General features: G+C 38.2%; 2 protein-coding genes across 4 annotated transcripts; one reads left to right on the top strand and one right to left on the bottom strand.

Moving 5' to 3' along the window:
• The first annotated feature begins 1,524 nt into the window (after window positions 1-1,524).
• On the top strand, window positions 1,525-14,282 carry LOC109190201. 3 transcript variants are annotated; one of them, XM_019340653.1, is made up of 12 exons: window positions 1,535-2,170; window positions 2,425-2,682; window positions 3,125-3,367; window positions 3,511-3,660; window positions 3,771-5,254; window positions 6,335-6,408; window positions 6,530-6,611; window positions 6,697-6,792; window positions 6,925-7,031; window positions 7,425-7,579; window positions 13,712-13,927; window positions 13,963-14,282. In XM_019340653.1, the coding sequence occupies exons 1-12, from the start codon at window positions 1,730-1,732 to the stop codon at window positions 13,981-13,983; spliced, it is 3,327 nt and encodes a 1,108-aa protein (XP_019196198.1). In that variant the 5' UTR covers window positions 1,535-1,729; the 3' UTR covers window positions 13,984-14,282. The 3 variants fall into 3 exon arrangements, 2 of the variants coding, with proteins under 2 accessions (XP_019196199.1, XP_019196198.1); XR_002055673.1 differs by lacking the exons at window positions 6,925-7,031; window positions 13,963-14,282 and having other exon boundaries at window positions 1,526-2,170; window positions 13,712-13,824; XM_019340654.1 differs by lacking the exons at window positions 6,697-6,792; window positions 6,925-7,031; window positions 7,425-7,579; window positions 13,712-13,927; window positions 13,963-14,282 and having other exon boundaries at window positions 1,525-2,170; window positions 6,335-6,424; window positions 6,530-6,615.
• A 1,102-nt stretch (window positions 14,283-15,384) lies between these two features.
• LOC109190179 (uncharacterized mitochondrial protein AtMg00810-like) lies at window positions 15,385-16,306 on the bottom strand. The gene is made up of 3 exons (XM_019340630.1): window positions 16,195-16,306; window positions 15,835-16,110; window positions 15,385-15,746 (listed from the first exon to the last, which is right to left on the bottom strand). Exons 1-3 carry the CDS (start codon window positions 16,304-16,306, stop codon window positions 15,385-15,387), a joined length of 750 nt encoding a protein of 249 aa, XP_019196175.1.
• Window positions 16,307-24,021: the final 7,715 nt, after the last annotated feature.

Genomic DNA, 24,021 nt, shown 5'->3' with positions numbered 1-24,021 from the left:
CCTGCCCATTTGACACCATTTAGAGGAAGAGAGAAAGAACTGAGCGTGAGATAAAAATTCAAAAAATATCTTTCGAGATTTTTACCTGAAAGAAATTTTCTACCAAAATGAATCATTATTCTTTTGGATAGAATATGTATTTTCTGTTGACTTCATTTTTTGTTTATAGTCAAATACTGCAAAACTTAAAAAATAACTTAAGAAAGTTATTTTTTGAGTTTCAAACGAACCTTAAAAGACATCATCTTGTTACCTAATTAGAGATATTATTGCAACAACATATTAATTAGAAACAAAAACTAAACTTACGGGGCGTTTGGTTGGAAGCAGGAATTGGGTGGGAAAGGAATTGCAATTCCTTTGGAGAAGAGTAATATGAAAATAAAGTGATAATTTAAATTTCAGTGTTTGGTTTGCATGAATTGAATTATTGAACATTTCAATTCTAATGTTTGGTATACATGAGAATTGAAAAGGAATAAATACTATAATGTCCAAAATGCCATACTTATTATTATTATTATTATTATTATTATTATTATTATTATTATTATTATCATTATCATTATCATTATCATTATCATTATCATTATCATTATCATTATCATTATCATTAATCCTAAATGACCAAATTCAAATTTTGCTTTTGAAAATTTATCTAAAACATTGTATAAATGAACTCTAATATTGCATAATGAAAGCAATAAAATAAGATAAAGGGAGTTTCTAGAAAACATATTTGATTGAGTTTGGCTACTGATTGAGGTTTTGTGCTAAGAGTAAAAGAAGCAACGCTATAATCAAAAGAAAGAGGTCAAATATCAATTTTAGGGTAAAAAAAAGAGTCAACATCAGAAAGAGGTCAAACATCGATTTTAGGTTAAAAAAAAGAGTAACATCACCTACATTGAGGCTCAATTTCATGACCTCATATATAAGAGAGTCACTATATGACATCTGAGCACAAAATGTTTGGCAAGGGTTTTAGATTCCAATTCATTAAAAATAAGAAAATTTTAATGAGGCGGAATTGCAATTCCTTCTCACTAAACAAATGAATTTAGGGTATGTTTGGTTCGCACATAGGAATCGGAATGGGTATCAAATACTTGGTAATAGTAATGAGTTTTGGTGAAAGTATTTAGCATGCTTGATAATAGGATGGAATGAGAATGATTACTAATAGTAGTGCTTGGGAATGAATAAGGGAATGAAACCCTTATTTTATTTGGGTATGAGTTTTTCAATTAATGGGGTATTTGAAACTCATAGTAGTATTGTAAAAACCTATCAACCAAACAATAACAATCACTTTCATACCTATTCTTGTGAGCAAAATCCATCAACCAAACACACCTTTAAAATTTACTTGCCTTTCAAATTATGTAAGAACTAAGAATTAGGTGAAAATGTAATTGTAATTTTCTCTAATCAAATGCCAGGTGAGAGTCAGCAGAATACTCAGGTCATACACGCCAGGTGTCTGCCGGCAAATTGCTTCGATCACACCACTGTCTAACCCAATTATTAGGCTACAAATCAATCATTAACCCTCTCCCCCAACCCCCACCCCCACCCCCCATTCACATTTCACACGGTCTGCTCAGCCATGGCCGTTTCTCTCTGCTCTATTCCTCCCAAACCCCCATTCTCTTGCTAACCGAATTCTCCTATCCGTCTGCAGTGCATGCATGTTTGAAGGTCCGCAACCCTAATTGAGGGATTTGAGATGACGCTTGTAACTGGAGATCGGTACCTAGAATCACTGGTGAAGTTCGTGGAGAGCCACGCCGAGCCGTTGATCGAGGGGGCGCTGGTCCTCAAGCTCAACCCTATAGGGCTTCACTATGTTCACTCCAGGATCGAAGCGCTGGCCGAGCTGGAGAGCCTGCTCGCCGGTGCTCCAGTTGATTATCTCCGCGCTTACGTCTCCGACCTCGGTGACCACCGTGCTCTCGAGCAGCTTCGCCGGATTCTTCGCCTCCTCAACTCGCTGAAAGTCGTCTCCGTGTTGCCGCCCCCAGCTAGAGACCCCTCGCCACTGTCGCTGCTGCCTTTTGCGAGGTTGAAGGTTCTGGAGCTTAGAGGATGCGATCTGTCCACCTCTGACGCCCGTGGACTTCTCGAGCTGAGACATACTTTGGAGAAATTGATCTGTCATAATTCCACGGTCAGCTCTGCTCCTTTATTTGATGCTGCTTTTCATCATTTGTTTAATTTACGATCAAACTGTCGGACGCTGAATTCTCTTATAAAGCATAATAAATCATCAGAAATGTAAATTTCCTCATGACATTTCTTGGAAACTTTCCTTTATACTAAATCCTAGTATTTACGTTCTATGCGGTATGTTTGATGAACTAATATTGTTCCGTATTCTAGATATATATATTTTTTAATTCCTTTTCACCTGAATTGTCTCAGGATGCATTACGGCATGTCTTTGCAAGCAGAATTGCTGATATAAAAAATTCACCACAGTGGAACCGTTTGTCATTAGTTTCATGTGCTTGCAATGGCTTGCTTCTCATGGATGAGTCCTTACAGCTCCTTCCTGCTATTGAAACACTTGATTTGAGCAGGAACAAGTTTGCTAAAGTGGATAATCTCCGGAGATGCACCAAATTGAAGCATCTAGATCTAGGGTTCAATCACCTGAGAAGTGTAACATCCTTTATTGAGGTAAATGCCCTGGCTTCTGTGGGGAAATTTTGGTTCAAATTGATGTCATACTCACCCAGGGATTCCTAAAGTGTTTTTGTGACTTGCTTACACATTATATGATGCATTAGTGTGTTCTTTCTTTAATTATTTCTGCTACTGTTATTTCCATTATTGTTCAAGGTTTGCTACTTGTTTTCCTACTCAACTTAACTAAGTGTTGATGCCAATAATCCAATTGTACTTTCAAAGTCTCTGAAGTTTATCTTTGCTGTCTACATTTGCAAAAATCTCCCCATTTAACTAGGCTTGGCGCCAACTAAATTGAGAACTACTTAGGCAGAGTTATTTAAATGGATTAGAGTAGCTATACACAGAGAATTTCATTTACTATGCTGATGGGGTGTGCTTGCTTCTAGTTAGTAATCTATATTAAACTAACACATCTCATTGCTTTATTCAGGTTTCTTGTTGCATTATAAAGCTCGTTTTGAGGAATAACACTTTGACTACATTGCATGGAATTGAAAATTTGAAGTCACTTGTAGGGCTTGATATATCCTACAATATAATCTCCAATTTCTCAGAGATGGAAATCCTTGCTGGATTGTCATCTCTTCAAAACTTATGGTTAGAAGGAAATCCTATTTGTTGTGCAAGATGGTATAGAGCCCAAGTTTTCAGCTTTTTTCCTAATCCACACCAAGTAAGTTTTCCCTATTCTAAATGTCTTTTAGCTTTGGATTCTCATTTTCTTAAGCTTTGATTTCCCATACATAAAATTATTACAGTAGTCATTCAGAACATGTGAGTTATACTCCATTGCTTTCTATGGCATGTGTACATTAGTTGAAACTAGATGAAGAAAAACCCTCAACAAGTGATTTATGGAAGCGGAAAGTAATTGTTGCCAGTAGGCAGAAGCAACCTGCTAGCTTTGGATTTTATATACCAGCAAGAGATGGTGCTGAACTAGGAGGAAGCATCAATACAAAAAGGGTGAGTAACCTCTTCTGATAAGTTCTGGATAGCAGTCCAGACAACCTAATTTAATTCTCTTCACTATATGCCTTTACTTACTAAAGATTTCTGCTCATATAAATTTCCAGAAGAAGGTATCCCGACTTGTTAGCATTAAAAATGAAGAAGATAGATCATTCCCGTTATCAGATCAAGATTCAGTATCTTGTGATAATGACACTCACAGCAAAGAGGAGAATGCCAATTCAGATCAGGAATCTGAAATAGTTGACTTCATGAATAGGATTGAATTTGTGAAGAAAAAACGATCTGATCTATGGTTGCAGGAGTTCAAAGATTGGATGGATCATGAATCTGACAATTTCTTTGGTGGTATTGAAGGTATAAGGTGCAATTTAAATTCCGAGAAAAGTAATCACTGGAAAGGAAAGCTTAGCACTAAGCATCAAGGTGAGACCTCAACATATATATCTGAGTCTGGTCAACTTTCTGGAGATGATAGTAGTACAAACATTCTAGAATCCGATACCTCCTTTGCTGAGACATCCACTAGCTTTAATACACAAACGTACTCTAATCATATTGGTGAAGTATCTTCAAAGTTTTTTGTGGGCCGTAGTGATGCAGACTTGATACGTAGTGCTAGGAGCACCAGAAAGAATCAAGAGAATCTCAAATCATCAAGTAATGAAGTATTTTTCTCTGCAAGCGCTAGAACATCTCCTTTCGATTCCTTTGCTACCGCTGAGGGTGAAAGGATGAGTGCCAATAGCAATACTCAACCAATTACTGTGACGAATACTATTTTGGATTCTCATTCTTCTTTGGCTAGTACTGGATCACCTCCTCATTACAAAGAGGATATTCTGCATCGACGCCACAATTTGGAAGAAGAATTTCTGCAACTTTCTGCAGAATCTTTCTCAGTAGCATCTTCTGATAGTGATACAAGTTGCAGTGATGACGAATCCATTCAGTATAGGCAGGGCGATTCTCAGATTGATCAATCAGTAACTGAAAATCTCATAGAAAGTGGTGTGGAATGTTTTCCATCTGCACATCGTTCCCTAGATGCATGTGATGAAACAGATTTTGCTTTGAAACAAAATGGTAAACACACATCAGATTCGTATACTGAAGGAAATTCAAGCTGTATAGATGTTCGAGGAACAGACTTCACCAGTCAAGATGCTGAAGTCTTGGGTTTTGTGCAGCAAGGGGCCTATTTGTTAGAGAAGAAAAAGCCTAAAAGGAAACCTAAAAGGAGAATGGTATCACTGCCTGAGGAAACTAATGCAGAAGACGAAATTGAGAAAACAAAAAAATCAAATGAAAATGTGAATAATTGTAGAGATGATGAAGATAGAACTTATGCCCTTACTGATTCGCATAAGGCTTCTGTGGTGATCACTTCTCAAAGTACAATGACACAATTGCTTGGGAATCATAAAGGCAAACCTCTCTCAGAGAAGACATCAATGTCAAATGGGGCAGAAAAATTTATTGAGGATTACTTCATGGCAAATGTTTCACAAACTGGAGTTAGTGAAACTATTCAGAAATGTGTAAGCTGCTGTTGTTTGCTTCATGAAGAATCTGGGTGCAGTGAAAGGTAAAATTCTCTATCAGCACTAGTGGACTTCTTCTTTCTACAACTGCTAGCAGATTTCACACTTGTAGCAGATTATGCATTTCATGATATGCCTTTGGCAGAAGTGTCAAATAGGCCCATCTACTGCTGCCACGAACTAAATTAAGTGTCAACTAGGCCCATCTACCAACTAAATTTGTTCGGTTGGCTTTTTTGCAGGTTGCTAACAGGTTGCCTATTCAATTATTAAAAAATAAAAAATATATAAAGGAATTTCAGCCACCGCTGTCCGCGCCGGACCGCCGGACAGCCGGTGGCTGCGTATTTCACAGACAGCTGTGGCTGTCCGGCGAGGACAGCCGGACAGACACGGCTGTCAAACATGAGGTCCAGACCGGCTGTCCGGCGCGGCCAGCCGGTGGCTGAAATTCCTTTTTTTTTTTTAATAATTGAATAGGCAACCTATTAGCAACCTGCAAAAAAAGCTAATCGAACAAATTTAGCTGGTAGATGGGCCTATTTGACACTTAATTTAGTTTGCGGTGGGAATTGAGCTCTTCACAGTAGTAGATGGACCTATTTGACACTTCTGCCTATGCCTTTTTCAAAGATGATGCACCTCTTTTACACCAAAACAGGGCTTATAAAATGCACAGTTAATTTCATTTCTTAGCTGAGTATGTAAGATAAATTCTATGATTGTGGCAACTGACCAATTAAATGCTCCCTTGTTTTGCACCATCACAACCTCATAAGTCTCAAGCCTCTCTCTTTCTACTTTATTCTCTCTTATTATTTTTTAACAAAAACAACCAAATTCTGTGCTTTTTAATATTGTCACCCACTTGCTTGGTCCTCAATGTATGGGTACACGGCCTTCATTGCTTCTCAAATGCGTTGGGCTGTTTCTATCATTTGCATCTTTTGGCTTCTGTGCTTTTGTTTAAGGAACTGAGCTATATATTCCCAAATGAAATCAATAATCATTTATTCGTTTATACCAATTCCATATATTGGTTTACTTTCTATTGCTTATGCTGTCATAACACTCAATGTATTAAATCATGCTTTTTATTTCCTTTACAAATTATGTGCACACAGAGAGGTGGTTGTAATAACGAGCAGCGAACATAAGTTTTATGTGCTACTAATGGCCAACATATGTAATGGGTCAGGTTAGCTTTATTTGTGGTATGAACTTTGTTTGCAAGGAGTGCACTTTTTATGTCTTATGTCTATATTGTTTTCTAGGGGTTCTGGTCTTCTTTAGTAGCTTTTTCTGTTGGCATTTTGCAGGGGCTAGCTTGCAATTAATAGGCTGTCACATGATTGACCATATCAAAGGTGTTCTAGTAGGTTTAGGGCTTCATGTTATAAGGTTAGTGGGTTATATATTAATATTTGCAGGGACTAAAATTCTCATTTTTCTGAAAAGTTCTGTTTGTTTCATTCCTGTCCCCAAGGGTGTGCCTCGAAAGCAATGCAACCTACCTATTTATAACCAGGAATATAGAGAAATCAAGAGAATTGCTATCTATACTGGACTCTGGTGTGCAAAGGTGATCTATACATCCTGTCTCTTATGGCATTAACACAGATGTTTGGGTGAAGGATATTTCAAGTATTTTGCCCCTTTTGTATACTTTCATTCCCTTTTCGTAATGGTGCTGTGCTGGAAATTCAAATGGCAGCTTGGAACAGGTTCAGACATACCTTTTTCAGAGGCATATATGCCAAGGTTTAAAGATAAGCATTTTTCAGTATTCAATGGTACAGTTTTGGTGCGACAAGTTAAAAAGTATGTTCATGATGAAATATGCTGTTCATTTTGTGATGTTATGGATATGGTATTGTGCTTTTTTGGCCCACAGTTTATTGGAGCTTATCTACTGAACAAAAAAAAAAAATCATAAGCGGAGTAAAATACTAAAAAGAGATAAAGGTCATTAATTAAAACTAAATAAGAGGCAAAAAGTTTTTTCTTCAAGAAGTTTCACATTCAGGCTTTTAAGAAATTCCCCTTTTTCAATAGGCTCCAACTAGGCCAAACAAGCACATACTATCTCATTTTCTGCTAATTTGTGTCTCATTTAGTATTATTAATCCTATTGTTTATATATTATATTTTGGCAATAATGTATATGGATCCTCTTTAGTGATGGTGTTTGAAATTCCTCTGTGAAACTGACAGACAGTACATGGCTCCCAAGATCATTGTTTGTGCTCCAGAGGCATTTGCTTGTGTGCAATGAAGACCTAACACAGCTAGGCTCTCTTTCAGAGAACGCATCTTCCTCGTACTTTTCACTGGATTTTTGTTGCGCCATAGTTGATATATCTGAAATGGTAAGTCTTCATTTATAAGCATGTTCTTTTCATTTATTTCATTTGATGCTTGCTTCAAAGGTGTGGTTGACTGTTACTGGTTGGTGGAGTACTGTTTCCGTATACCTGTGTTCTAGTTCTACTCTCTTGTTCAATTGACTATAACCGCACAACAGAAGTATTGCTTTTATCTGCATTCTAATTTATACTGACCACAATCAATTGCTTACATTGCTATCAAAATTCCATTCTTGACCTATTTACCCAAGTTGCAATTTAGATTGTTCCTTTTGGCAACCAGATTATATATATATATATATATATATATATATATATATATTATGGATTATATGCGTAAGGGGACTTTAGGTAAAAAAAATAGGGTTAAATCTCAAGTTCTCAACCATAGATCTAGTCTAAATCAACAGTCCAAAATGAAGAAGAATTAAAAAACACGCGGTGACATTATTGTAATTTTGAGTAGATAAGTTTAGATGTTTTTTTCTTCGAGTGCATATTTTTTCCTTCTTCAAAGTGCACATTTTCCTTCTTCGAGTGCATGTTCTGTCTCAGTACTTAGTTTTCCCTTTGAGTGTAAATTTTTATAACTTTGAGTGCAAAAGTTTGGCCTTAAAGTGCACATTTATGTGCGTTCAAGTGCATATTTTTGTGTATTCAAATGCATATTTATTGGTCAATGTTTATTATATGTTTTGCATTATTTTTAATAATCTATAACTAAATTTCTAATAAAATTTGTGAGATTTACAAACGTTTTGTATGGGCAATTGCTTCAATAACACTTAAGTTGAATAATTTTCCTTTTTGCTAACATAAATTGCATCGATTGAACATATTTATGCCATTGCGTGTAGAATTTTGGCTTTCAAGTGCACATTTTTATGCCTTAAAGTGCATATTTTTGTGCCTACAATTATGGACAAGTGTTTGTTATATGTTTTGCATTCTTTTAAATAATTTATAACTAAATTTCTAATGAAATTTTTGAGATTTACAAACGATTTGTATGGGCAATTACTTCTGTTAAAAGCTAGAAAGGGTTCTTGTATTCATCTAACTTCAAGTTACAAGTCTATATATAGGTCTACAAGAATAAACAATAATAAATAAAGAAACTACTATCTCCCCAAGGCTTTAATTACTAAGGCTAGTGAGCTGCCCAAGACTTTTAATATTCCAACACTCCCCCTCAAGCGTATAAATCAAAAGCTCCCAGCTTGCTACAAATGTATTCAATCCTAGGTCCACAGAGAGATTTGGTGAGAACATCAACAAGTTGATCATTTGACCCAACAAATGTGGTAACAATGTCTCCGGATGCGACCTTCTCTCGTATAAAGTGTCAATCAACCTCAATATGTGTAGTCCTTTCATGGTAGACAGGATTAGACGCAATGTGGAGCACTGCTTGATTATCACAAATTAATTTCATAGGACCATGCTTATAGAAATTGAGTTCTGTAAGAAGTTGTTAACCAAATTAGCTCACATATTCCAAGTGCCATTGCTCGGTATTCAGCTTCTGCGCTTGAGCGTGCAACCACATCTTGTTTCTTACTTTTCCAAGAGACAAGATTACCTCCAAATAGAATACAATATCCTGATGTTGATCTCCTATCCCAAGGACATCTAGCCCAATCTGCATTTGTATAGCCAACAATTTTTGTATGTCCATGATCTTTATAGAACAACCCTGTACTTGGAGACGTTTTCACATATCTCAATATTCTGACGGCTGCATCCCAATGACTTTGACATGTCTCTTGCAAAAATTGGCTAACTACACTTTCAGCAAAGGAGAGGTCTGGTCGAGTGATAATTAAGTACAATAGCTTGCCAACTAATCTCTGATACTTGCTTGGATTGGATAGGAGCTCCCCCTGTCTTGGAAGAAGTTTGACATTTAGATCCATGGGTGTGTCAACTGGTTTGCAATTTGTCATTCCTGTTTCTTCAAGAATATCCAAAACATATTTTCGTTGAGACACATAGATACCTTGTTTGGATTGAGCAACTTCAATACCAAGAAAATACTTCAATTTTTCAAGATCCTTTGTCTCGAAATGTTGAAACAAATGTTTCTTAAGCTGATTTATTCCTTCAGTATCATTCCCTGTAATGACAATATCATCAACATAAACCACAAGATATATACTTTTTCCAAGTAAATATTTATAGAAGACAGAATGGTCAGCCTTGCTTTGAATCATGCCAAATTGTTGGATCACATTTCTAAATCTCCCAAACCAGGCACGTGGAGATTGCTTCAACCCATAGAGAGAGCGCTTAAGACGACAAACAAGATTAGCTCTTGTCTTAGCCACAAATCCAGGTGGCTGTTCCATATACACTTCCTCATTCAGATCCCCATGTAAGAAGGCATTCTTTATATCCAACTGATACAGTGGCTAGTGATGGTTGGCTGTCATTGAGAGTAAGAGGTAGATAGAAGTGATCTTGGCCACCGGTGAGAAGGTATCCGTGTAGTCAATGTCAAAAACCTGTGTGTATCCTTTAGCCACAAGTCGAGCTTTGAGTCTATCAACTTGTCCATCTGAACCAACCTTCACATTATACACCCATCTACAACCAACCACAGTTTTACCAGGAGGTAAAGGTACTAACTCCCAAGTCTCGGAAGAATGTAGTGCTTTCATTTCATCAACCATTGCTTGAGTCCACCCTGGATGAGTTAATGCCTCCTTGACATTGTTTGAAACAAAAGCAGTTGACAAACTAGCAATGAAGACATAATATGATGGAGACAGACGTTTTTGTGAAAGAAAATTATAGATAGGGTAAAGATTTTGAGTGGATCTTTTACCTACTCGACTGGCAATTGGAGACTCTGTTGTGGTGTTTTGGGCAGCATCATTGGGTAACAATGATGTAGAACATGACTCAACTGGATGTCTATCCTCTTGGGAATCTTGACGATTGCGTCGTTGGTACAACGGTGGAATATGTCTCTTGAATGGTTGGAGTTGGTATAGTTCTTTCAGGAATAGGTATGGTCCTTTCAGGAACAGTGGGAGATACAGGTTCTGAGAAAGTAGGAACAGGGAGAATTTCTGTGATTTCAATGGGTTTCCCTAGGAAATTAGACTCAACAGAGGTGGAAGAGAAAAAAGGTGTTTCAAAAAAGGTAACATCGGAAGAGGTATAAAACCAGTGTGTTCTAGGACAGTAACACTTAAAGCCTTTTTGGAGGCGAGAATACCCAAGGAAAACACATTTTATTGCCTTGGCATCAAATTTATCACGCCCTGGAGAAGTATTATGAACAAAGCAAGTATACCCAAAGATTCGCAATGGAAGTTTATGGAGAGGTTCTTGTGGACGTAAGATATGAAGAGGAATTTTTCCTTGCAAAACAGAGGAAGGCATCCGATTTATGAGATAGCAAGAGTGAAGTATAGCATGCCCCCAAACATTCTTAGGTACCTTGTTATGAATAAGCAAAGTACGAGCTGTTTCAACAAGATGACGAATTTTTCGTTCAGCAACTCCATTCTGTTGAGGAGTTCTAGCACATACGATTCATGAAGTATTCCATTTGAGGAAAAGAAAGAAGTGAAAGGGTCAGAAAAATATTCTCTTGCATTATCACTGCGTAATATTTTGAGAGATGCCCCAAATTGATTCACAATTTCATTGTAGAATTTTTGAAACACATCAAATAATTCAAAACGGTTCTTCATTAGAAGAATTCAAGTGCATCAAGATAAATCATCAATGAAGACAACAAAATATGAGAAACCCAAAGTGGATGAAACTCGACATGGTTCCCAAACATCAGAGTGAACTAAAGAAAATTGGGTATTGGCCCTCTTATTCACTATACTAGGATATGAAGCTCTTCAGTGCTTCCCAAGTTGAGATGATTCACACTCTATGGTTTTTAAGTTCGACAATCCAGGAACCAGTTGTTTTAATTTATTGAGGTCAGGATGTCCTAAACGACAATGGTTAAGAAGGGGTGAAATAGAAGCCAAGCAAGCTGTTTTGGTATTGGCGGAACATGAAAGATGGTATAGACCTCGTGATTCATATCTTACACCAATTGTCCCTTTTGTTTGACGGTTTTGAATAACCACCGTATTAGAAGAAAAGGTGACAAGGCAATTAAGTGAGTGAGTAAGTTGATTAATTGAAATCAAATTGAAATGACAACCAGGAATGTAAAGGACATTAGATAAAGACAAAGAATGAACAGTGACTTTTCCAACTCCTATAGCTTTTCCTTTTGATCCATCACCAAATGTGACATCGGGAAGAGAGTTTGAGAACTCAATATTAGAGAAAAATGAGAGATTACCAGAAATGTGATCAGTGGCTCCAGAATCAAGAATCCAAGATGAATCAGATTTTAATGCAAGAGCAGTATGAGACAAGTTGGTCCTGGCAACTTTCAGCATGCGGTTTAAACTTTCATGTTTTGCCATAGCTTTCAGAAAGATATGAAAAAATCACCATATAATCGCAGACAAGGAATGAACTGATTTGGAAAATTTTGTCGGAAAAGGGATGATGAACGGTCACCACTATTGATCGGCTGTAGGTGTTCGAGAGAAATTTCAGGTCCCAAAAAAGAGGCTCTGATACCATGTTAAAAGATAGAAAGGGTTCTTGTATTCATCTAACTTCAAGTTGCAAGTCTATATATAGGTCTACACGAGTAAACAATAATAAATAAAGAAACTACTCATCTCCCCAAGGCTTTAATTACTAAGGCTAGTGAGCTGCCCAAGACTTCTAATATTCCAACAGCTTCAATAACACTTAAGTTGAATATTCACTTTTGCTACTAAAAATTGCTTCGATTAAACATATTTATACCTTTGCGTGCAGAATTTTGGCCTTAAAGTGTACATTTTTATGCCTTCAAGTGCATATTTTTGTGTCTTCAAGTACACAATTATGGGCAAATGTTTATTATATGTTTTGTCTTTTCAATAATTTATAACTAAATTTTTAATGAAATTTGTGATATTTACAAACAATTTGTATTGGCAAAATTGCTTCAATAACACTTAAGTTGAATAACTTCCTTTTTTGGTATCATAAATTGCTTCAATTGTACATTTTTGTGCCTTCAAGTACAGAATTTTGTGCACATTGTTCTACCTTCAAGTGCATGTTTTTGTGCTTTCAAGTGCGCAGTTTTATTTAATTCGAAGTGTAATTTTTTTTTTTTAAAAAAAGCATAGATTTGGATGTATTTTAATGGCTGAGATTTGTGCGCATTTTTCACCTGGAGAGTCCTTCGCACCTGATCCTAGACATATATATATATATATATATATATATATATATATATATATATATATATATATATATATATATATATATATTGACATTGCTTTCCGTGCGGTCAAGCACCATTAGATACGCATAAATGCACCAAAAAGTGGTCGAAAATGCATCATTGTGTGGTGCATTTTTTTTTTTTTTGGTGTGGGGTGCGTTTGTGTATATCATTCTAGTGCGTTTTCGAGCCCTGTGTGGTGCATTTATGCATACCTAATGGTGCAATCCGCACCGGTCGCTCGTGAAGCTCTGTCCTCATTTGAACCAATAATATATATATATATATATATATATATATATATATATATATATATATATATATATATATATATGCGAGTTCAGGTGCGGTAGTGTCTTACGGTGCGGCATCACCAATAGTTCAACAAATATACACCATAAACGTTTGGATAATACACCACAAAAAACAGAGACAAATTAGGTACGCATCACCAAACACACACCATTAGGTATGAGTAAAAACACCATACAGTGTTCGGAAATACACCATTGGGGGTGGTGAGTTATATGGTGTATTTTTTGGGTCGTGTATTTTTTGATGTTTTATTGCATTTCATTGTGATGTGTTTTCCTTACACTGTTGGTGCATATTTTTAACACTGTTGGTGTATTATGAAATTCTGCCGCACGGTAAGATCCCGCCGCATTTGAACCTTTTCATATATATATATATATATATATATATATGGCAAAGATTATATCTTTGCTTTGACTCATTTTGAATGCATCTTCTTAACTAATAAACCTCAGAGTAGAGTGATGATATTTGCTTAATTTCATAATTAGAACTTGCGTGTATTTCAGGTCATTGAAACCACAGAGAGCCACTGCGTGACTCTGACTGTAGAAGGGGTAAATTCAGAGTTCTGCCCTTCTGAGAAGAAAGATAAGATACATGAAGCAGTGCCCAAGGGGGATTGGAAGATAAAGTGGTTCTCAGAAGAAAGCCTGTTCAAATTTGTGGTATTGTTGAAGGCAATACATACTGAAGCCGGTTCAAGTCCTCTACTTGTATCTTACACTAAATGAATGACTTGCCCTTCTAGGTTTTAGCCGGCCAATCATTTCAAGTCTAGAGGAAAGAGAGGGCAAGGAATTCTTCCTCTATATATATATATATATATATATATATATATATATATATATATATATATATATATATATATATATATATATTCTTTCCATTCTTTGGGTTCTGGGTAATGTTCCTGGTACATTCTTAGATCCCCTCCCTGCAGCTGTCAATAGAGATGTCTTAGCTTGCATTCTTGTTTGTTCCTTAGTTGGTTGTGATTATTTTAGTGTACAAAGTGTATAATGATGATTGCTATTGCATCAACTTTAGTTTGGATAATATAGATTACTTGGCAACATCTAACATTTGGTTAGAAGAAAGGAATTAGGGGGGAAAGGGATTATAAGGTGAGAATAAAGTAAGAATTCAAATTATATTGTTGAGTAATGAGGAATATAATTATTGTGATTGAGAAGGAAAGAAGTTGTATAAAGATTAAAATGTCCTTGTTTAATAATAATAGGATAATAATAATGTTATTTCATTCATTTTTTCCTTTCCTACAACTATTTCTTCCTTCCAACCAAACGCCCTATGAATTGCAATTTGTTGAATAGTAGAAAGATTCATTGTGTTCAACTCAAAAGAACTTTACAAACATCTACTATTTAAATAGGAATATGCTATTAACCTAATGGCTCTATTTCTAAAAGCACCTAGGGTTTCAACACTCCTCAAGTTGGAGAGTATAAATCATATGCTCCAAGCTTGTTACAAATATACTCAACCCTAGGAGCTCTAAGAGGTTTTGTCACTAGGAGCTCTAAGGGTTTTGTCAAAATATCAGCCAATTGATCTGTAGAGTTGACGCGCGTTTTTTAATCAAAACGACGTCGTTTTGCATCGAATGCACCATGCGCAAGGTGCATTCGGTTGCACAACATAATTTGCAATCATCAATAGTTATGCTGTGCAACCGAATGCACCATGCGCATGGTGCATACGATGCAAAACGATGTCGTTTTGGCTAAAAATGCGCGTCCCACTTAAAAAAAAAAATTCAAATTCGATTCTCGGCAATAGCATTATTGTGAATATATAGTTATGAATTTATGGATATTTAGTTCATTCATTGTGGATATTTAGTTCATTCATTGTAGATATTTACTTCATTCATTCACTGTGGATAGACGAAGTTTGTTTTGATACACCCTGACACAATCTTCTCTCTAATGAAGATCATCAATAGTTATGCTGTGCAACCGAATGCACCATGCGCATGGTGCATACGATGCAAAACGATGTCGTTTTGGCTAAAAATGCGCGTCCCACTTAAAAAAAAAATTCAGATTCGATTCTCGGCAATAGCATTATTGTGAATATATAGTTATGAATTTATGGATATTTAGTTCATTCATTGTGGATATTTAGTTCATTCATTGTAGATATTTACTTCATTCATTCACTGTGGATAGACGAAGTTTGTTTTGATACACCCTGACACAATCTTCTCTCTAATGAAGTGACAATCAACCTCAATGTGTTTGGTTCTCTCATGATAAATTGGATTTGAGGCGATGTGTAGAGCTGCTTGGTTGTCACATATCCATGTCATTTGTGCAACCTTGCCACATTGCAACTCTTGTAGTAAGTGCTTCAGCCACATAAGCTCACACGTGGCAAGGGCCATGGCTCGGTATTCAGCTTCAGCACTGGACATGGCAACAACATCTTGCTTCTTACTTTTCCAAGATATGAGATTACCACCAATGAGTACACAATAACCCGAAGTAGAGCGCCGGTCAAACGGACAACTAACCCAATCTGCATAAGAATACCCAACAACCTAAGCATGTCTTCTATCTTCATATAGTAAACCTTGTCCTGGTGTTCTCTTGATATACCTTAGAACCCGAACAGCAGCATCCCAATGAGTTCTCAAGAAACTGACTCAACACACTAACTGCAAAAGAGATATCTGGTCGTGTGATTGTGATGTAATTCAATTTTCCAATTAATCTCCTATATCGTTCTCGGTTAAGTAATGGCTCTCCCTGTCCTGGTAAGAGTTTAACATTCAGATCCATTAGATTATCCACCGGTCTACAATCCAACATGCCAGTTTCTTCTAAAATATCCCATGCATACTTTCTTTGAGAAATGACAATACCACTACTAGACTGGGCCACTTCAATTCCATAAAAGTATTTCAGCTTACCCAAATCCTTAGTCTGAAATCAACTGAAGAGATACTCTTTCAACTGAGATATGCCCTCTTGATCACTCCCTGTAATAACAATGTCATCCACATATACTACAAGGTATATGCATTTCCCATTAGAATGACGATAAAAAACAGAATGATCAACTTCACTTCTAGTCATACCAAACTCACATACCACAGAGCTAAATCTTCCAAACCAAGCCTATGGAGATTGCTTCAAACCATATAAGGAACGACGAAGTTTACATACCAGACCAGGCTCCCCCTGAGCAACAAACCCAGGTGGTTGCTCCATATAAACCTCCACCTGAAGATCGCCATGTAGAAAAACATTCTTGATATCCAATTGGTGTAAATCCCAATGATTGATTGCTGCCAAAGATAAAAGTAATCGAACTGATGCAATTTTAGCTACAGGAGAAAAAGTATCAGTGTAATCCAGTCTAAAGATTTGAGTGTAGCCTTTTGCCATCAGTCGTGCCTTAAGGCGATCAATCTTGCCATCAGGGCCCACCTTCACAGTATAAATCCACCTACAACCAACAACAGTTTTACCAGGAGGGAGGGGGACCAACTCCCATGTGCTACTAGACTTCAGGGCCTCCATCTCTGTGAACATGGCTTGGCGCCAATTGGGACCCGAGAAGGCCTCACGAGTGGATTTAGGTATAGACATAGAAGAAATGTGAGAAAGGAAGGCAAACTAAGGAGAAGATACACGATGATAACTCAAAAAGGTATATATAGGATGAGGGTTACGTGTAGAACGTGTACCTTTCCGGATAGCAATGGGTGCCTCAGTGGGATCAGCGTCAGATTGCAATTGAAGTGGTGGAACCGCAGCCGGAGGAGGATCGGGTGGCATGGGTGAGTCAACAGGAGCCTCAACAGACACAGGGCATGGACGGCGTTGGTAGACTTGAAGGGGGCGGTCAGGAGCAGTAGGAGCAGTTTGAGGAATAAGATCTTGGGCAAGAGGAAGTGAACCAAGATAGGGAAGAGGGAGAACCTCTGAAATAGAGACTACGTTACCTGGTGTGGGTTGGAAAAAAGAAGTAGACTCAATAAAGGTGACATCAGCAGACACAAAACGACGATTAAGTTCTGGAGAATAACACCGATAACCCTTTTGGAGCCGGGAATAACCTAAGAAAACACACTTGACAGCTTCAGGGGCCAATTTCAAACGCCCAGGAGTCATGTCATGAACAAAACAAACACACCCAAAAACCCGAGGTGGAAGAGGGAAAAGATCAAGTGAAGGATACACAATGGAATATGGGTTTCATTGTTTAGGACTGAGGATGGCATGCGATTTATCAAGTAACACGCAGTAAGGATAGCATCAGCCCAAAAATGATGAGGAACATGAGAATGAACTAACATAGTGCGAGCAATTTCAACTAAATGTCGGTTCTTACGCTCAGCCACCCCATTCTGCTGAGGTGTGTAAACACACGACCGTTGGTGTAACATACCCCGAGAGGTCATATAGGATTGAAAGGGGTTAGAGAGATATTCTTTAGCATTGTCACTACGCAGAACACGAATGAGTTTACCAAATTGAGTTTGTATTTCAACACAAAAAATTTGAAAATCTGGAATAACTTAGAATGATCTTTCATAAGGAACAACCAAGTACACCTAGAATAATCATCCGTAAAAGTGACAAAGTAACGAAACCCCAAAGCAGAATTGACACGACATGGACCCCAAACATTAGTATGAACTAAATCAAAAAGCGACGCAGCCCGATTATTGACTCTCCGTGGAAAGGACTTACGTGATTGCTTTCCAAGGTGACACGACTCACAATATAATGACCCTATAGATAAACCTGGAACCATCCGTCGAAGTTTGGAGAGACTAGGGTGGCCCAAACGACTATGGAGAAGCAGGTGAGAATCTGTAGAAGCATAGGCAACAAGATCACCACCACGGAGGTAATAGAGGCCTTGTGACTCAGTCCCAGTGCCAATCACCTTCCCCGTACTACGGTCCTGCACAACAACCGAATCCGCACAAAAGGTTACAGAACAATTAAGGGTACGGGTGATTTTACTCACAGAGACAAGGTTGAAAGGACTATTAGGAACATATAAAACTGACTTTAAAGGGAAAGATGGCATAGGATGAGCCTGACCAACATCGGCAACTTGTGTTTGATTACCATTAGCTAAGGTAACCATGGGCAAAGCCTTAGACTTTGTGACATTAGTCATAAGGGATAGGTTACCAGGAATATGGTCTGAGGCACCTGTGTCTAGAATCCAAGTATTTGTGTTACTAGCTTGAGAAAGACATAACAGAGAAGAGGTACCAACGACGAGAGATGAAGCCATAATATTATTCAAAAGGAAAGGGAAAAACTGCCTCAAAGGATGGTTGACCAGCGAGTTGACCGACAGAGAGGAGGAAACGGAAAACACAGTCTGAAGCGTTTCCTCGAGACGAATCTAACGGTGACAACGACGTCGCAATCGAAGGTCGGAACAGGGAGATCTGGCCAGAAAACAGTGGCGGATCTCGGCGACGGCGGTGGCGCGTGGCGGCGCGTGCGACGGCAGACGGCGACCGGACTTTGGGCTCTGGCTCGCGACGAGGCTCCGTGAGGCCTGTGGTCTTGGTTTGGGAGAAGAACCACCAGGCAGATGTCAGAAAGCAAAAAACAGTCGCGGCTGAACTCTGGTGGCGGCGGCAGAAAAGAAACGGGGAAATATTATTTAGGGTTTAGGCTTTGATACCATGTTGAATAGTAGAAAGATTCATTGTGTTCAACTCAAAAGAACTGTACAAACATCTACTATTTAAATAGGAATATGCTATTAACCTAATGGGCCTATTTCTAAAAGCACCTAGGGTTTCAACACAATTCAACAAAATGTGGCAATTACAATTCTCTCCAACTAAATATTGTAATTGGGTGGCCAAAGAATTATGGTGGAATTGCAATGAAATTCATGTCTACCAAACATGCCATAAATGACTTTTCACTATTAGTTTGGTATACTACAACCTATTTGTATCATTGAGAATGTACACTATTTATTTGTAATTTTTTTCTCAACAAATTTTAATATTACTTCACCTGGATTTTTCAAAAAAAAAAAAAAAAAACCATGGTTAGATGTTCAAACAAGTCAGCCATATTTGGTAAATAGTGGATTTACCAAAAATTGAGTAGATTCACCATTTTTAGTATTTTTAAAAGAATTTTTGCTTTAATTTTTTATAATAATAATAATAATAATAATAATAATAATAATAATAATAATAATAATAATAATAATAATAATAATTATTATTATTATTATTATTATTATTATTATTATTATTATTATGAAATATATATATATATATATATATATATATATATATATATATATATATATATATATATATATATATATATATATATATATAAATTTTTTTCGAACCGAATCAAACTAGTTCAGTTCGATAATATACCGAACAACTGAATAGTAATGAATTCTTGTATACTGAACGGTACAGTAAAAAATTGAATTGAATCGAAGTACCAAACCAAAACAAGCCAATGGTATCATTTTTTTAATACCGAAATAAAAACTGAAAAAAAAAAACGAATCGAACCAAATCTCGAAACACCCACCACTACTGCTAATTGTTGATTGCCAAACAAGATGATTTAGATCACAAACATATAAACTTTTCTTAACGGTTGTGGAAAGTGTCAAATATACTTTTCAACTTTATCAAAATTTATAATCAAGTTACTAAATTTAAAAAAGTAAAATATAAACTTAAACTTATAAAAGAAGTACAGTTTAAGCCTAATTAAAATTTGTTTGTGTTTTATTTATGTAAGCTTTAAGGTTGATATAATATTCATGTTTATTTTTTTTTAATTAAATGGAGGGTTGATACACCCGAGTGCTAGCAGCTAGCTAGCTAGCACTCACACCCTTCTCTTGCATGGAGAACCTTCTCTAGTCTCTATCCTTAGCCCATGCTTAGGCCACCTTTGGCGAGGGGGAACAAATTTCGTGCCAAATTACTTCCTTAAGCAAGCAGATCTGCCACCCTATTTTGCTTACGAAGAATGTGCTTTAAATCAACCTTTCAACAATTTTTTCATAATTTGTCTACATGCAGTGATGGTATTACGCACAGGAGCCATAGGAGTAACAATGTTGTTAATCCATTCCACAACCTTTAGAGAATCACATTGAATCTCAAACCTTTGCAACCCATTTCCCCATGCACATTCAAGGCCTTTAATTTCTTAATAGCCTAACCTTCAATATCAACAATGTTCCTCACTTTCAGGATACCCTGAAAGCCTCCAAGCACATCCCCTCACTAGCTATCTCGCAGTACTCCGCCATAGCCTGCAGAGTTCTTGCTTTGATTGAAGCTGTCGTCCACATTTAGTGTAAACGACTCAACAGCTAGTCTCTCCCATCGAAGGGTCTTTATTATCCCGTGAGATTCATGTGCTTCTAGAACACTCTGATGGTTTTTTATGGATACCCCTCGGTAGGGTACCCAGTTAGGGAAGCACTTGGGCGGTCAAGGTTAGTAGGTTAGTTACTTGAAGAATATATAGGCTCCAGCAGCCTTGCTACGATCCGCTTTTGTGGTATGCTAGCAAGTCCGGTGGAGCAACCAATGCAGGCAGTCAGGGGTCCCGACCGGGTGCCGCGCTCAGAGGCGGTGGATGAAGACTGAAGATTTGACGGAGATTCTTTCCAATTGTGGGGCGGGATTTTCTTTTTCGCATATTAGGAAGTTGATTTAGAAGTTTGGAAGCTTTCCTAAAGTTCAAATTTGTTAATTTCTTCTTCATTTCCTTTTTCAACACCTATACATCTTGTATAAATACCCCCTTGGGGTCACATTGTAAAGGGTTCTAGATTCAATACAAGTGTAACTACTTCGTCAATTTTCTTTCTCAACTTTACTTAATATTTTTATGGTAGTGTTGGCCTGCTGCTCGGCTACCCCGATAGTCGTAAAACCAATATTGGCGTTATCCATGGGGATTGATACAAAAAGTCCCGTGTCTAAACTTTGCTAATGGCACGCATTCAACACAACAGACGTTCTGGTAACGCTGGCACTGCCACCAACATCGTCAATACTGGTACCCGGCCGCCAACCGTGCTTCTGTTGATGATTTAAGAGAATAGTTGAGCCGCCCTAACTCTAGCAAGAGGTTGACAGCACGTACAAAAGGTACTGTCGCGCCGCCCAATGAGGTGCCCGTAGAAATTCCCAATCTGATGGTAGTACCAGCCGTTCCGACCATTGCAAAGGTGATGGTTCGCATATTAGATGTGTATGAGCATGAGAGGGGCCTGGCAACTAACACCAATCAGCCACGACCTGTTCAATCAGTGCCTTTAGAGCAGGAAGTTATTTTTCAAGCATCTGAGCACTCTGTACGCTCAGAGGGTCGCACGCTGGGTCGTTCTCGGCCGGCACGATTAGTGCGTTCATGGTTAGGACCTACAGCTCCCGCCCGCCCACCCGACCAGTAAGGGGGCTAGGGAGTGATCCGTGGCAGAGCCCGTACGGGAGAACATTCAGAGGTGTGAAACCTCTAGACATAGGCGGGAGACTATTGCTGCTAACCTGGAAAGCAGTGGAGAATCGCCAGCCAGGCGAGAGCTAGCGCAGGCTGGCGTGGCTGACCTGGTGGCAAAAATTAAGGATTTGTGACAAAAGCTAGAGGGGAAAGAGAAACTGATTGCCAAGTCTTTGCTAACTGCCTCCCCCTTTTCAACGGAGATCCTAACTTACAAGGCTCCAATAGATTTTAAGATGCCCGAGCTGTAACACCCCCAATTTTCGACATAATTTAAAATCATTGAAGCTTACGAAATAAGGATAAAGCTATCATTAATACCCAAAACAGAGCGGAAGCTAAACATAAGTGTCGGGGTGCTACGTCACATCTAAGCTTGAGAACCTAAATGCACATGCTAAAACTAACTAAACAAAGCATAAATCATAATCATTATCCAAATCCAAGCATGGCTCACAGGCCGTCTAACTAAGCCAGAACTAACTAAGATAGGAACCTCAGTTCCTTCTAGCGTGCTCTCGGTCAACTAATCAGTGCCTGAAAACATGCAGTATTACAACCGTTAGCGAATAATGCTAAGTAACTCACTCCCACGCGTTGAGTACCATACATATAGATATAAGAAATCATTTTGAGACTTGGGAATACATAAATATAGTCCTAAACGACTCTAGCTTTAATACCAGGAATAAGGCTCAAGGCATACTAATAGACTCGACACGGCAAGGCACATAAAGACACAACGTGCAACTAAGACTACAAAACAAGACAACAATAAGACTCGATAATAACAAATAACACAAACACATCCATGTTCTAACCTTATACCAAGTTCCAACCTTTACGCCTCTCCAACCTTATAACAGTTCCAACATGTACCTCCAGGCCACCCTACACACCACATTTGTATCCCTCCGGGGCACCGCATGCCCCGCCTACATGACCTCCTACATAACCGCCGAACTCATAGCACCCGCGATGCCTTTAAATCACACACCGGTACCGCAGTACCATCACACACAAGCACGCGCAATGCATCAACCACCAATCATAGTTTTTACCACCAATCTCATATCTTTTCTTTTCACCATGGACAACAGCACACAAGCAAGACTCGACAATAACTCCACAATGGGATAATCAGGGAAGGGCAAATTATGCACATTGACTCTCAACAATAAGCGCCCTCAAGGCGACCACATGACACACAACGACCACTACAGACGATACTCTGGCACCACACGACACAAGTATGGACCACATGCAAAGACATGACTCACAATTCGCATTATGGTACACAAGACATCATACTAGAACCAAAAACATCAACGAAGACACCTAGGGGCACGGGGTTCGACCCTACGGAGACAGAACAACCCCGCGCCGGCCCGTAACGGCGGGTAGTGCCCGCGGGTGGACCACCACCCACCGACCTCCCGCCGGCGGCACCACATGTTCCAGCGGGTGGTCCGGCGGGTAGCCGTCCACTCGCCCGTCCTCCCGCTGGAACACTACGACGGTTCCGGCGGGTGGTCAGGTGGGGGTTCGTCCCCCTACCGACTACTCGCTGGAACATCCTATCTTGGCATTTTTTTCCAACTCGATAATTCCCCAATTTCACCCAAAATCAAGTCCCAACACGCCCCAAACACATATCAACAACAATCGGGACTTGAACACGTAGAATAAGTCAAGAAACAACACAATCGATCCCTAAACACAAACTCTAAACATACCAAGACTCAAGGATAACCACGTAATGATTCAAGAGCACCAAGAGCCTCAAGAACAACAAGGAGCCATCACATAAACCTTAAAGACAAGCTCTAAACCTTGAATAACACCCGAACATGCATATACCCACCCAAGGATGCCAAGAACATCAAGAATCAACAAGACTCACAATATAAATCCTAAGGACACGCTCTAAACATAATTAAACACAAGAACATGCAAACAACCATGCAAGATCATCAAGAGCATCAAGAATAACAAGAATCCACATCATAAATCCTAAAGACAAGCTCTAACAAGGCATAGCTATGAAATCACACATTCAATCATTCAAAGGGGCCAATCAATAAAATATAGCAATGAAAATAGGTTTTGTAAGACATGAGTTACCTTTTAGCTTAATTAAACTTCTCACGACTTCCTAGGATATGGGTGATAGGGTTCTAATGCCTTATAATTCCTATTTATATAGGTTAGGATCCCTAATACGAATCTGGATGGGTAAGATGTTTAGGATTCCTAATACGAATCTGATTAATAATGGGCCCTCCTTCTTTATTTCTAACAGGCTT

The sequence above is a fragment of the Ipomoea nil genome, unplaced genomic scaffold, assembly GCF_001879475.1.
Source record: "Ipomoea nil cultivar Tokyo-kokei standard unplaced genomic scaffold, Asagao_1.1 scaffold1574, whole genome shotgun sequence".
NCBI lineage: Eukaryota > Viridiplantae > Streptophyta > Magnoliopsida > Solanales > Convolvulaceae > Ipomoea > Ipomoea nil.
The sequence above is the reverse complement of the archived record's forward strand: the minus strand, read 5'-3'. Positions and strand labels throughout refer to the sequence as shown.